This window comes from Coturnix japonica, chromosome 3, assembly GCF_054131305.1.
Source record: "Coturnix japonica strain WE chromosome 3, WE-NBRP24, whole genome shotgun sequence".
NCBI lineage: Eukaryota > Metazoa > Chordata > Aves > Galliformes > Phasianidae > Coturnix > Coturnix japonica.
This window is the reverse complement of record NC_140665.1, coordinates 46,209,959-46,225,649: the sequence shown is the minus strand read 5'-3', so window position 1 is coordinate 46,225,649 and position 15,691 is coordinate 46,209,959. Positions and strand designations below refer to the sequence as shown.

The window sequence follows — 15,691 nt, the reverse complement described above, 5'->3', positions numbered from 1 at the left end:
GATTCTCTTTTTCCCCCCATCATTCCTAAAAGCAACTCTTAAGTTAGAACAGTGAATAGCTTAAAAAAAACAAATAGCTCCATGTATCTAACATGTACCACAAACTCTGCTAGTTTATGCAGCAAAATAAATGTATGCTTCAACACAGTCTAATAAACAATTTAAATGTTTATTTGAAAAACATGAACAGTACAAATCAGCATGGGAAGACTGGGCCTACTTAGTAAGCCCATATAGTAGATGTTTTTTTTTCCTTTATTTTGAAATGTTGCGTAGCACTGTCACAAATACAAAAAGAACCTTGTGAACAAGCCAAGTTACAAGTGCTAGCAGTTTTTTATGAGCATTAGGGGTCATAGACGTATAAAGTGCTTGAAATACAAATCCACCTTTTTGATTTCTGTTTTGCATATATGTCAAATTACTTGAGCAATACAAATGTTTGGTAGTGATGCTTTCCTTGCAAGGCACACTCAGCCCTAAGAGACCTGAACCCAGGTTGGGCTGCTCTGTTTTGGCTTGCAGGCACACGTAATGTTTGTGATACTCCTTTGTCCTTTTCTGTAAAGAGGCATTTAGGGACTTCAGGACACCCTGAATTTCATCAGCTGGCTACTCAGGAGAGATGGTTTGTCTGTAGGTGTGCAGGCAGCCAGCATCCTGTCTGAGCTGCAGAGAAGTGACTTCACAGAAGTTAAAACCAATGGTAGCTGTTGTATTTTGAAGCTTCTGAAAAAGGCTGCATGTTTATGAAGGGGTACGGGGAAGTCAGCTTTGAGCCTCATCCTGACTATCGCATTACCAGTTAATCAACTCACTTAGTTTTCTCAGTAGGAAACAAAATATTAAGATCAAGTGCCAAATTTCAAGTCAACTAAAAATTCATTAAAATCAAACAAACAACAACAACAAAAAAGAGCAACTCTGAAGTAAATACAATGTTAAGTACATGTTCTCTCATCTAAATTATTTTTCCTGTCTGGAACATCTGAAGGCAAGCTGATGGTAACCACAGGTAAAAAGCTCACTTGATCCAGGAGAAGGATGCCTCTGAAAGGTAAGATGAGCTGGCATTAGAAAATAATACTCGAAACAATCCTGTGTTCTAAAAATAAGACATTCTTAAAAGCACCCTAAACTATCATTGAAGTTAAAGCGTCAAGTGTTATCCTAACAATACCTCTTTGAAAGTAAAATAGACATCTTAAGAAAAAACTGGTTCCAAAATGTAGTGGCTCTTGTTTCAGAGAAGGCCCCCAGTTCAGTTTGTACATCTGAACTATCAGCAGAGTGGGCTCCGTTTCAACACAGCTTAAAGCTGTTGAGCCTTTCAGTTCCTCAGAATGCTCTGACAAGACGCACACAAGTTCTATGTTCTCTAGTTGGACAAGAAGTTACTGCAGTCTGGATCCTTTGTTCTGTACTGACATCTGCCATGGATTGCTCATCACTTTGCTGAATGGTTTATGATGGTAAGATATATTTTTCCCTAGTTCTGCTTATTTCAAAGCTTCACAGCATTAAGCTCCTTAGGGTTGTGGAAGAGCAGCTGTTACAAACCATTTCTTCACTTTTCCTACTCTAACAAGCTAGTTCCAAAAAGTTCTCAGTACTCTGCCAAGCTTTGTGGAGTGTCGGGGGGAAGCATTGGCATCTTCCGTCACTGCAGTTTCCAGCCTTCTCAGTTTACCAGCCTTCCATTTTCCTAGCTCTGTCAGAAGCACTGTGGCCAGCTCTTATCCCTGGGTGAATGCATGAATCAGCCATGCTTTCAGAAGCACAGCTGGTCTGCAGTATTTGAGAACATCAGCTGTGCTTGCTCCAAGTGAGGAAGCATGATTTGCTGTCAGTCATTTCTCCTAAAAAAAACCAATTGGTTCCAAGGGTTAAGGCTTCCTGAGTTGACTTGGGTTCCATAAAAACATTCATGCTTTCCTATTTCGGCTCTGAATCTTATCTGCAGTTGCCATTTCATACTTCCACACTCCCTGCAGCTTACAAGCTGCCTAGATAGGTAACCCTTTAAAGAAATTCCATTTGAATTTGCAAAGCCAAATTTGAGGCCTTCCATAACTGCAGTAGTGACTGCAATGCTATGAAAAGATGTGGAATTGCTGGAACAGCTTAGCTCTAGCTTCTGCCCTCCTCTGTTGGAGGTGTGTTAATGGTGTCTCAGAATGTAGCCAGTGTAAGACTTCATCAATTTGGTATTATCACAGCAAAGCTAAAGATGCTTCTAATGAAAGACTTGCCTATACATCAAAAGGTCACTTGAAGTGATAATTTGCCACATCCTTCTTACTAAATTATTGCCACCATCTGCCTAAAGAACAGAGCTGCTTCTGACTTGAAAGATTTTTCAGTAATGCTTTGTCTTCATGGGAAAAGAAGAAAAGAAAAAAGCACAAGTTACTTACTTGGGCTCACAGGAAGGGAAAATCACCTTTAGGACTTTTAGGATGAGTGCTGCTCCGATGACTCCAACCACAATGACTTCCATCAAATTAAAGAAAATGGGTAAAGATTTAAACCAGAATCTGCAGAGCCATTTCCTCAAGTCTTCCACCCACTGGCACATCACCTGCAATCAAACAGGTAGAAATAATCTGGTTGCAAAACACAGCAGGTGTAGTTTTGTAGCTGCTGGTAGAAGCAGGATGTAATCGATTGGTGACTCAGACTTGTTTCTTTTCTAATGTTTGGAACCTTTTAACTGAACTATTCCTATGTAAAGGTTTAATTTGTGCAGAAGTGACTCATCCTCAAAGAGTTCCCTGAAAGGAAAGGCCACTTGGGAAAACAAAGAACACTCCAACAGAGCAGGAGAAGGGTGGGCTTCTTGACCTATACTCGGAGTAGCAATGATTGCATTGCTGAATACAGCAGGGAAGGGTCACTGAAATGCAGGAGAGGGATAGCATGTTCTCTAACCTATCTATAACTTGCCACATACCGTTCTTGCCATCCTCTCTCCACCACAAAGTAGGCTGTGGAAGCCTATCCCTAAAACTCATCTGGGACTGAAGCTTTTCAAGCTGCTGCTGTGTTTCTTACAGCTGGTGAAACTCATGGCTCATCAACCAGTAGCCAGCACCTGCCTCTAAGCAATGTCAGGGAAAACAAAAAAAGTGTAATTTAAAGCTTAAAAAAAAGGTAGAGCTGCTGTAAATACTTAGTCAGTTGTAATGTAACTATCACAGCTCATTTTCATGGCGTATCTGTGACACAGCATTGCAGGATTTACACACAATCTTACATTCACAGTGGTTGGCTGTGGGGATTTCCATGATTTCATGATGTCACGTACTTTACACAAGTAAGTGGGATAGCAGTTCTCTCTTGAGAAATCTATTATACGCTATTTGTTTGACTCAAATAAAAAACAGAGAACCAAAGAAAGGTCTAGGATGGTACATACTTTCTTACCATCTTTAAATAATGTTCTGGCCAAACAAGGAAAACGCACCATCTGAATCCTAACAGTGCTTTTATTTGATTCCTTCTGTAACCATTCAGGAAGGAAGTAACCCTGTATTTGCACATGTTTCTATAGTCAACACTAAAAACACAGAGGAAGTCTATTTGTCTCATTCTCTTGAACTGTAACATTTTGCTTTATCAGCAACATGTTGCTACATTTGTCTTCCTAGGAATGTCACCAAGTCATCTTCCCATTTCTCTGGAGACAGAGGAGAAAAAAAGAGGAGGGGAAAAAAACCAACAAAGGAAAAACAACAATGGGACCGTACCTTGTAGGAGGACTGAGGTTCTATCCTAAGAGGTGTTTCTGGTAACTTGCCAGGTAATGTCTCTTCATCCACTGTGGTTTCTACCTGCCAGATCAGATACTGACTGGTAGTTTGCAGTGGATCTTGAATATCTAAAGAAGAAAAAGTGGATGTAGTGGGAGGGTTGTTGCGGAGGGGTGGGTATTATTATTATTATTATTATTATACTCTAAGCTAGGAAGCAAAATCATGTTGCATTTCATTAAGGTCAAAGAAAGCCAACAATTTTTTTCCACTTGATAAGAAGCAGCAGTATTCTTAGTATTCTTATTACCATGCAGCCCTTAGCTATGAATTTCAGCTGTCAGCAGGTTTTAAAAGTGATAAACTAGATAAAAATATTTATCTCCTAAGAAATCTGCGAATTTTTGATTGAACTAAATTGAAATAAGATTAAAGTATCCAATAACTTCTCTGTCTTTAAAGATATTCAAGTTTAATAACTGTCTCTGATTTGGAAGTGACCCAGACAGGTATTTCCTCCACAGTTTTCCCTTTTGATCTCAGGAAAAAGGGGGAGCTTTAGGGAAATCTCTGTGACAGCACGAGAGAAATTCATGTAAATGTCTGGGCTATGATTTTACAAGCACCAAATAATTCAAAGGAGAACAGATTTGGAAACAAAACAAAAGAAATAACTAGAATATAGAAAAGTGGAATTCAGGTGTAAATATATTAAAAGAAAACACAAAAAACTTAATGGTTAATCTGACAACTGTTTAGCTGTGCACAATGACACTGGAATAGCAATAACAGTTATTTTGTCCTTGTAAATCAGCATGTAAATTTATGCTCAAAAATATTATGCAACAGCTAAGATACCTTTTCCTGAGAGGTTGGGAAGTGTAAATAGCACGTCGTTGTCCCTCGGGATGGAATACAGCATGCTCTCTTTCAAAGGGACAGTGTAGTTTGAATGTCTCAGTACCCTCAGGTCCTTCACTAAGATATCTATTTCTGTTACTTCTTCCTGCTGAACCTGCAAGAGATGCAAACAGATTGATAATGTTGAGTTTAAAGTGAAGACAAAGTAGGCTGGCAAAGAGAACCAGTATGTGCTTGTAAACTCCAAGCCAGTAAGATTTAGATGGATGTTGTAACGTGAATCATTACTCTTAGCTTTACTTAACACACTTCCACAGCTGGATTATAATAATAATATAATAATAATGCTGTATTTGTATGTGTGCTGAATAGACCACATCTTCCTCTCCCTGCAATAACACATCACAGTCAATCTGCGGGCTTTCATCAAGGTCTTACAGAGCTCCTCTTGTCAGGAAAGCACTTTAAAGCATGAAAAACTCAAATATATATTAAAGGGCACGTGGAAACATTTAGTGTGTTGCTCAGATGAGACTGACACTGATGCTTTTGTAGTCATTGCTTTTATTTTTTTGTTTCCCTAACAAGTGGAAAAAATCCTGCTGAGATACTCATTGCTGCTTTTGTTTAGCTTTAAAAGAAATATAAGGTAAAATGATTTCATTCAGAGCAGACAAAAATGAAGTATGGATTAACTATGTGCTCACGTATTCAACTCTCCTACTACAGGTTGATGTAAAGCAGTTTGTCAGCAGATACATGTCTTCAAAAAGGAATGCAGGAGATGATGTGGTTTCACTCATGCTTTCAGAGCCATTATCCTTTTGCTTTTAACATGTGCAGAACAATACAACTAAAAAGATGACTTACTGTCAGCTGATATCAAATTAGAAAGATTGAAAGCTTCTGACTTAGAAGAACAATTTGGGAAACAGAATGAGGTTTCTATGTGTTCTTACCAGGTGTCTGTGCAAACCCAATATGCATTTTGATGTCTAGTTTAAGATCTAAACTGCTACAACACTATTAATATAGGACAGTAGCTCTGTCTTCTAACTGTAACCTGTCTGGTTGGAAAATTATGACCTATAGGTGAATATGACAGCACATTTTGATCTCAGTTCAGTTGTAGCCCCTCACACTCACTGCTGTGTGTGCAAATACAGTTAGAAGTTTTCTAGTTTTTATTTTGCGGTTCATCTCAAAAGAAATAAACAAATATTATTATTCAGATAATTAGCTTGAATACAAAACAGCCTAAGGCTAAGCCCTCAGATGATCTTCCCTTAGTGAGCCCTCTTAAGAGAATGCTGCTGCAAACTGTGTGGTTGAAATGTTTTATTAGCTTGGAATAAATAATGGTCAAAATCTCGAGCCTCAGAATGAGCACGTGTACAAAATTAATAAATGGGCATTACTTTGATAATGAAATATTGCTGGTGAGTTTGACTTTCCTTGCGTTTTGGAAAAGTTCATGATATTCTAACAAGCTTAATGGAAAGTCATCCAACTGCTAACTACTGAGATAAGAATGTAAACGTTAAAGCTTAAATTCTCCTCGTGAAACACCTCTGCTGACCCAGGTTGGTTTTATCTCCCTCAGCACCGTGCTAGCCAGCATTAGATTATATACTTTGGACCTTGACCACCATCCACACACGTGTAAACCTTTTAGCTTGTAGTTCCTATTTGCCTCTCCTGAACTCAGAACAAGCAGAGTGTTATTTTTCCTTACCTGTCTTCCATCAATTTCTGTCACTTCTTCCTGAATGACGATCAGCTGCAAATCAGAACTGGATGCCAAAGGCCACTCGTGAACCATGATGCGAACGCTGACAGTTCCCAGGCGCTGCTGCTCTACTGTGTCATCCACGCTTCCATTCTCCACTGTTAAAACATAATGGCATAGTTTTCAAAGAGAAACCATCCCAAATGGTATGATGGAATTCTCCATGGAGCACACAGATGTGAACAGTGTGGTATCCCTGCAGGTGAGGCCATACTGGAGCTGGAGGCCAGTAATGGAAATCAGGGAGATTTATCTACCACACAGTGCAGGAGCTGAGCTGCCCCAGTTTCTAAGCCCCCAGCACTGTGTGTCAGCTGCAGTGCTTGCTTAAGAGGCACCCAGGGAGAATGCTCCACTTGTGTCCCTCAGTTACACAACTCCATCTGCAACCATTTTCCTCATAAAGCTATTTAGCACTTTTAAATATAGGAAAAAAAACCTTTCTAGAACCATCTAGGAGTGTCTTCCTTTGGGAAAATAAGTGGAAGAAGGAAAGAAAGAGGGACTGTTCCCCATGGGTGTAAGCAGTAATGTGCTTGCTGAATACTTTCTGAACTACAGCAGCAGGCAGATATTAAAAGACCAAAGATGCCAAGATAATGAAACTCTCTGCAGTCCCACCCTTTCACATGTCGGGCTGGGGCTAAAGATGTTCACTGAACTGAAAGAGACTTTGTGGAAACTTGAAGTGGGTAAATAGGTCCAGGAATAATGTAACAGTAATGTCAAGTCAGCACTGCTCTTAGTCTCTAATATTCAAGATTGTGAACATTGAGGACCCAGACCCAAGTGTGGGAATGGACAATTCCAGGTTCCCAGCTCAAATCAGTATTTTTCTCCTTGTTTCAGATGTCCTGTAGCCACTGCAAGCTATACAGCTATGGTTTTAGAAATTCCTAGGAACCGCTACAGTAGAGTGCTCAGCTTCTCTTAAAATTAGTCAATAAAATCGTATCTGTTTTTCCAGTCAGTTATCTTGTAGGTAAATGACATCTTGCCACACTTTTCTATCCTAGGATAAAAAGCACAGAAGCAATAGGAATGTAGCTACCCCAGAGACAGAGAAGTAAATTACTGCTCTTCCACTTCAGAGAAGAACTAATGTCAAATTAATAATTGATAATAGTTAAGAAGGAAGGGTTCAAGAGACAAGGTCATGGCTCAGAGAAGCCATTTAGAAAAGCATTAGTATTTTCTAAGTAAACGACTGGATGTAAGGGGGGGATGACCTCAGAAATGAAGCAGCAGAATGACTGCACCTGATCCATTGAGAGATTGTTCTGAAAACAGCAGAAGCTTAAAGTAAGTAATACGGTGGGCCTCAATTATTACAGTGGTCTCTGAGCATCTCAAAAATCACAGAGCTTTCTGATTTCCACAAAGGTGTTGCATTGAACTGGTGGAAAAAAAAAACCAACAGCATTTTCAAGACCAATTGAAAACATTAACTACTACAAAACACAGCAAAACTGCAGTACTAGTGCCTTGATATCCTGTCCATGAGAACATTCTTTGTCTACTGAAGACAGAAATGAGATAATTAAAGAGATCTTCCCAAAAGATCATCATATTTTTTGCTGTTGAGCCTCTGCTTGGACACCTTCCAGCGAGCCAAGGGCCGTGGCCACTAGCAGGGTGGAGCTGCATCCTTCTGTTTACATTGTCTCGCTTGTCCTGCAAAACATTCTTCTGGAAAGACAGGCAGGGTCTTGAGTCCGGATTCAACCATTTAGATCCAAGTGTATCAATGTGACTTGAGTACAAGGCATCAAGATTTTTTCCACGTACTTCAGCAGGAAAACTTTCCTGATTTGGGTAATTTGCTTCTGCTGTGCTGAAGTTTGCAGAGTACACGCACAGACTGTAAGCTTTTGTTACTAGATAACGGGAAAAGAAAATACTGCAGGACAAAAACTAAAGAGAGAATACTCACGTATTACTGTTTGACACGTTATGTGGGCAACTCCGCTTCTCATAGGAAAATCATTTAGATACACCTGCCCGTTAACATAGGTGATGTTAAACACAACCTGAAAGACAGACAGACGGAATGAATGTGCAGTCCTGCCCCTGTGCTGCAGTTCTGTTCTCAGAGGAACACAATTAACGCTGTCTGAAGTCAGACCAAACTATATATTCTTATCCACATGCTGGCTTTGTTTTGTTGCATATTAATTCACTGAATAAATAGAAAAACCTGACAAACCTGTCCTCTGTGAAATTCTCCATTGCTTTTCATCATCATCACATCGACTCTGATTGTTTCCTGGAAAACAACAAAGAAAAGAGATGTACGTTTCTGTGAGAAAACATGCAAAGCCCTACAGGCCATAAGTGACTTTCACACGCTCTGCTGCAGAACAGCCCCATGCAGGTCCTAAAGCACATTCTCAGGTTTATTTCTTAAATACAGACAAAATAATCATCAAAATTATTGGAATAATTCATTACACGTGGATGTAAATGGAACAGAAGACACTCGCATTCACTGAAACAGAACAGACAATGCATGATACAATCAGATTCTCCATCTCTGCTGAGTTTGCTAAGAGCTCCATTAAGCCTTCAAGCTGTCAGCCCGTTGTGATAAAGAACACCTGGCTTTATCAGCACCAGCAATGATCCTGTTTTGTTTTTCTCTGGTTATCATTTCCGAGTTATGCTACACAAGCTTCCTCCAAGACCCGGGGATTTATTTCCTTCTTTCAAACCTCAGTTGCTGTGATTTCTTGATTCCTTCATTCTGTCCTCTCATTTCATCCTTGTAATCTGAAGGGTTCTTTGGCAGATGGGACCTGAGATCTCCTAACTGCCCTGTGACGAGGCCCATGTCCAAGAGAGGATGTTTTTTGTATATCACCGCATGTACTTTCCTGAGTCATCTCCTCACAAATAATGTTAGATTCTCTATTTGCCTTTTGGGAGCCTTAAATTGTGTTTCACTTCCCCCTGGAATACTCTTCTCTGCCCTTCAGCATCTTTATACTGTTGTGTTTGAGACAGTTTCACCTCAAACAACTGAGAAGTGAGGCACGTCTCCAAAGAAAGGAGAACTCAGAATTCAGAATGAATGAAGGAACAAATGAATAGAAGCTCTTATAGGTGGGAAGTACATGGAGCACAAATGATGTTTTAACTTTTTTTTTGCTGTGTTTTTACCTACTACAATGTGTCATCCCGGTTCATGAGCAGAAACTTTCCTGAGTACAACTGTAAGATAAAAATTCCCTTAAAACAGCGGGTATGCATAAGTAGCCAGAACTACCATGGACTGAAAAACAGCATCCCAGTATGATTCAGCAGAAATCTGGCTTCATAGGGGAAGTGTGGTTTAAAATCCAACACAGATTTACACTCATTATTTCACTAAGTACAGTATTTTGAAAGGAAGGTAATTCCCTTTTGGTCGGAAATTCCTTGTCCTTGATGTTTCAGAGGCGTTTGTCAATAGCAAAATTCTCTGGCCACCAAGATCAAAAAGAAAACTCTTTTTCCCTGCCCTTGATGACTGAGATTTTGTGTCCTCACTTCCTAGTATTTTCTCTCTTATGGGAATTCAAAGGGCCTGGAGGATGGATCTTCCAAGCAGTCTTAGTAACACTTCAGTTTTAAGCTTCAGAACCAAGCCTGAGCTCCTATGTGCAGAAAGTATTTTGCAATCTTTTGCCAACATCTATGAGATGACGTGGAGAGATTGCCAGGAAAAGAAAAGGGACAGCCAGATACTGCTAGGAAGAGGGAAAGTCCCCACCTCCTCTTTTAATCAAATGCTGTAATTGAAAACGAAGGGCCTAAGGCAAAATAAATGTGCTCAGCAAACAAGCAATGTATGCACCAAGTGAAACGTGCATCTTCATGTTGTCGGTTCTGTTGACTTGGTACCCAAAGGCACAGTCATGAATTCTGTTGCATACATAGATCTTGCACTTGAAGAGCACATTATGCACTTAAGAAATTAAAATATTTAGGTGAACACATCCCTGCTGTCAAAATTACAATTGATGGTTGCAATCAGGCAAGTAAGACAGCTGAGCTGCTCTAACAGCTTGCTGCCTCTGCCACTGACTGACTGACTGCAGCTCTCTCCCTGGCACATCTTCCTTCCCTCCCATTTCTGCCAAGTCAGTGAGCAGCTCATTAAGCTGGCAGGAGAATGGCCACTTTGATGCCAGCTTATTTCCCTCTCCATAAGCAAGAGGCAGACAAGCAGTGGAGACACGGGCTGACAGCTGGGAGAGGTGCGGGACTCGCTTGTATCTGAATATTTCCTGACCTCTTGTATGTTCTTGTTTTGCCTAAGCAGTCTTAACCAGTGTCAGTGCCGGACTTGCTATGAAACACTGCAAGTAGATCTCCAAGTTTTGGTGTGAGCAAATAGGCAGGTATCAACTGCTCTTGTTCCAGTGTTCCCAAACTGATACAGAAACATGTCAAGGCCACCTTTTCCAGAGTAAGAATTAACTCATACTGACAACAGGTGTTCATTTAACCAATTCTTAAAGCTTTCTGGTGATGTCCAAAAGAACAAACGCTGTCCTCAACTATTTACTTTAGTGCTCTCTTCTTCTATCTTTAATGTTAAAAGCTTTTCTGATGCCCTACCTGAAACTTCCTTGCTGCACCTTAGGAGCAGGTCATTCATTACTCTTGACAGCACCTTCCCAGGGAAAACAACAGCTCTCCAGTTCAGCTTTCCTGATTTTATATTGATGCTCCCAGCTCACTTCATCCTTCCTTGGAGATCAGTTCCTCACAGCTGTCTTCCCACTGGTCCTTTCTGAAGTACTGCACCCAAAATCCAATAGGGCCCCTCTGTAACCCAACTGCTGTGGCCAATCTCCCTGACTCTACACACTCCACACCAGTCTACACGAGGAGCCAGAAGACACACATGCACCACAACAAGGAGCAGGACAGAAGCGTGTGGTGCACAAGATTCCCCCTGTTACTATATCCCATTGATATCTGATCAAGAGTAAGTGCTTGAGAGTGATATGTTAATGTTTGCTGTGCTGGGAGGAAGGGAAAACAAGCCAGTCCTGTGGCAGTGAACCTACTGAATCCAGAACATAGGCCATGCACAGCAATCCTCAATCTTGTCCTGTTACTTTCTGGAGAAGCCTGAACCATGAGTGTAAGTCTAGTTTGTACAGCTCAATGCTGCTATCGGGTGCAGATGCATCTCCTGAGTTTTCCTAAAACTTCTTATCACTGTTTTAGCACTCTGGCAGCGATACTCACAGCAGTAATGGCCATAGTACCTGCTAAGAGTATAGCACCTCCACCACAGATTCATGCTTTTCTGTTAGAGGAAAGCAGGGCTGGGGCAGTAATAGTGTGGAAAGGTGCACGACAGGTTTTATGTAAACTAGTGAATTTTGATAAACCTGAAACAACAGCAATAAGCAGACAGTGATTATATTCTAATCCTTTCAGCATGTGCTGCAATGGAACCCAGGAGAGCTCAATTGGGACAGTGCAAAAAGCATCCGACATCACTTGAAAGGGAATATTTGTTACTTCTTAAAGAGCCCCCACACTGGTTCTGCACACACCTTCACCCACCTGTAGCCGTTTATGAAAAATGCCACGCAAGACAAAGCTGTAGGTCTAATAAGGCAGGGACTTCTATCAGATCTGATTGCAGAATTACTGAAGAACCTCTTTGGCACGTGCCTGACACAGTTACCCTGCCCTGAGAGGCACTCAGTGGCACCCAAGTGCCTCCAAGGCTCACACAGTCCCATGCCTCTCCCCATGCTCCCAAACAAGGCTCCTGCTGCTGCAGGGAGCAGATGGTGCAGCTCCTGGCAGCACAGGCAGCTGCATGGGCAGCAGGGGGACAGGCAGCCCCTGTAGCAGCTGTGCAGGGATATCTTCTGTATAGTATGGAAATGGGAAATCAACACAAGTTGCCATGCAGGTAAGAAATGGACAGAAATAGTATCTGTTTCTAAATCTGAACGGAGATGGTGGGAAAGAATGTTCAAACAAGCCAAAAAGTACCAGCCGTCCAACTTCACCGCTTCTGAGTCCTGGCTCTCACATGGAAAACTGGCCCCACAGGGTCTCAGGTTCCGTTCTTATTCCTTCATCAGACTCAAAACAAAGCTATGCTGTAGGGCTATAGCTGGCCACCAGGAACAGCTGAGGTAAGAAACAGTCTTGGTACAGTCCCTGGCAAGACTGAAGGACTATGTTTAGCCCCTCATATCTCACCAAACTTCAGTACAAAATCTTCTCAAAGAAGGCCTGGTGTTGTTAAACAGCATGATAATACTAAGGATAAGACAATGAAATCCAGTACTTGCTTAGGTAACTACAACTCAACTACCATGTTAACATATAAATCTAACACGGTGATGCATTTGCTTTGCTTTACTTTTCTGAATAACCACACATATTCCTTCCTTGCTTTGTGCTGTTCATGGAATAACATTGCTCATCCTTTCTGCTGCCCTATGTGTGTTGCCTTTGCTCTCTCCCTGTTAAATCAACTCACAATACAAATACTTCATCCAGAACTTTGGAGCTGAACACTTCATCTCACATCTACACAGCTGCATCACACTGCTTTCATTTCATCATATACATACGGAAAGATGCTGCGGTATATTGTAAGTATAAAACTCAGAACGTATGCCAAGATGTTAATAGAGAAATTGGCATGAAGCTAAGAAAGAAAGATGCCAGTGTGCCACTAGAAACAAGTTTCTTTGATTAAAATCCATGACACCCACTGCACATGTACTGGTGGCTGACGTAGTGAAGATCACTTTTTCCTGTTACGAAACAATCTGTCTTCATAGAGGCAGCCAACAAATAGCCTGAAAAATATTTGTCAAACAACTGCATGAACGTAAGGTCTGGTGGGCAAGTGAGCCTTTTGGAAAGAGAACAGTTCAATCTAAACGTTCAGTGGCAAATGGAGTAAACAAACATCAGAGCATTCATCCCACACTGAGATCTGACAGCACATCAAAAATACTCCAAGGCATTAAATCTAATTCTTGACCTAGCACTAGAAAAACACGTTGCTTTGATGCAAAGATGAGTGATGCTGTTGTTGCAGCACTCCTTGCCCCTGTTTGTTTGGGTTTGTTTGTTTTTTTTTTCCTTCCCAGTCTGTAATCCACATTTGCTTGTCCAAATTTCAGGAGGAGAAAGCAAAACTAAAGCACACATGCTAACGTTCTTTAAAAACAACAAAACAAAACCCAACAACAACTAAAAACCGGCCCAGATTTCAAAACAGCTTATTTAAGAAACGACAAGTGTTGCACAACAATGGAGGCGTTCACATTCCTGAGCTGAACAAAAGCATTTCCAACTTAGAAAATGAAATTGCACCGACGTTCTCCGACATTCTCAGGTCTTTCCTCAGCGCTTCCGTTACGGGTCCCGTAATATCTTGGAGGTGAACTTACTGCCATGTACAGGACTGACAAAACGTGAAGCTATCAGTAGCACTCTGCCACCGTGCTTTCAGGATGCTGGAGTGTGCAGCCAAAGGGAAGCTGCAGCCAGCCTGCAGCCCAAACCCTCCTGAGGAAAGAGCCTTCTGAACACACGCCATGTGTTGCTCAGCTCCTGGCTGCTGCTGCCAAACTTACAGCACCGAAATCCCATCCTGCCCAGGCCCTTCTTCTCCCACCAGCTCCTGCTCACACTGTCAGGCTTTTATGAGGGCTCTGAAATGTACCCTATACACAAAGCAAAGTGGAGGACTGACGGAGCTATCTCTGTGCTTCCACACTTTTCTGCACCTGACGTGGAGCACTGATGTCTGAAGATCTAGATCTCCACCCTGAATAGCTAAGCTCAACTCGCTTCTAATGGTTGCAAAGGGAAGTGGAGACAAGGAAGCAAGCTCAGGATGTTCCAGTGCAGGGCCAGTGCCAGGCCCTCAAGAGAGCTCTAATTCAACCAGTACCATGGGGAAAAGGGGCCCTAACGAATCCTTCCATGGGAAAGTGACTATACAATGGACTGCGCAGGCAGTGGAAGCAGACAGCACAATGCCCTGTACTGGAACAGGTTGCCCAAGGAGGTTGTGGGTGCCCCATCCCTGGAGGCATTCAAGGCCAGGCTGGATGTGGTTCTGGGCAACCTGGTCTGGTAGTTGGTGACCCTGCACATAGCAGAGGGGTTGAAACTACATGATTATTGTGGTCCTTTTCAACCCAGGCCATTCTATGATTCTATGAACACGCTGCTGCATTGGGAACCTGCCATGAGTTCAGTTCAGAAGCACAGACATCACCAGGAGGAGACATGGCCATAACACACCATCTATGTGTGCAGCACCAGCCTGTCACAGTGCGATGCACACACACACACAGCACGAGGTGGCTGTGCCCAGCAATACTGATAGCCATAACATTCTTCGCCCTCCGCCTGCCAGATATTTTTCAGCCACCAAACGCTATAGGGACACATCACAGCAGGGCGGCAGGAAGCAGCGGGCACGCAGTGACCAAGTTAGCGGCAGACGCGTCACGCCTTCTGCTCCTATTCCCACACACCGGCACCTGAGCCCTCGGGCTGGTAGCACTGGCAGCACTGGCAGAGCCCGCAGCCCCCGCAGCCCGCACCGCCCCGCCGGCCTCTCCCTCCTCCTCCACCCGCGGCTCCCAGCGATGCCCCCCTCCCTCCCGGTACCTGTCCCAGCGGCAGCGCCACGGACGGACCCAGCAGCAGCGCGGCCAGCAGCAGCAATAGCAGCGGCAGCAGCGGCCACCGCCGCCGCCCGCGCCGTCCCAGCGCCGCCTCCATCTTGCGACCCGGGAATTAAAACAAAGTGAAACATCAACAAGCGGCGGGGCGGGGCCGGGCGGCGGAGGCGGGGCCGGGATGCAGAAGGGCCGTCCCGCTGCTCGGAAACGGCTGCGGGTTACGCAGGGGCTTGGCCGCCCCGCCCGAGATGACGGGTGCCCGCTAACGCCATCCGCCCGCACCCCGAGGGCGCCTGCAGCCATCCGGCAGCGCGGGGCTGCGGCAGCACCGGGTGTGGAAGCGGGCGGAAACTTTGTAACAGAGCAACAGTGCAGGTGTCTCAGGCAAAGAGAAGGGAAACGGCCGAGATCTGCGGGTACTCGGTGAGCAGGGAGGTCATGGAGTCATAGAACGGCTTGGGTTGAAAAGAACCACAATAATGATGTAGTTTCAACCCCCCTGCTATGTGCAGGGTAGCCAACCAGTAGACCAGGCTGCCACATCCAGCCTGGCCTTGAGTGTCTTGAATATCCTGATTAATATCTTGATTAAGAAATACACGCTAAATGAAAAC

The 15,691-nt window shown here is 43.0% G+C and overlaps 1 protein-coding gene across 1 annotated transcript; it reads right to left on the bottom strand.

The window, feature by feature from the left end:
- Nucleotides 1-150: 150 nt before the first annotated feature.
- GINM1 (glycosylated integral membrane protein 1) lies at nt 151-15,187 on the bottom strand. Its single transcript, XM_015858098.3, has 8 exons — nt 15,064-15,187; nt 8,609-8,668; nt 8,336-8,432; nt 6,349-6,500; nt 4,611-4,767; nt 3,750-3,880; nt 2,418-2,581; nt 151-1,050 (listed from the first exon to the last, which is right to left on the bottom strand). Exons 1-8 carry the CDS (start codon nt 15,175-15,177, stop codon nt 942-944), a joined length of 984 nt encoding a protein of 327 aa, XP_015713584.2. The 5' UTR covers nt 15,178-15,187; the 3' UTR covers nt 151-941.
- Between the last annotated feature and the right edge of the window lie 504 nt (nt 15,188-15,691).

Bases quoted from the DNA above. Each gene is read 5' to 3' on its own strand.
- GINM1 (XM_015858098.3), bottom strand. From the start codon at position 15,177: ATGGAGGCGGCGCTGGGACGGCGCGGGCGGCGGCGGTGGCCGCTGCTG. The intron at 8,669-15,063 runs GTACCGGGAGGG...GTTGTTTTCCAG, and splicing joins TGGCGCTGCCGCTGGGACAG to GAAACAATCAGAGTCGATGT. The intron at 2,582-3,749 runs GTACGGTCCCAT...GTTTGATTGCAG, and splicing joins AACCTCAGTCCTCCTACAAG to GTGATGTGCCAGTGGGTGGA.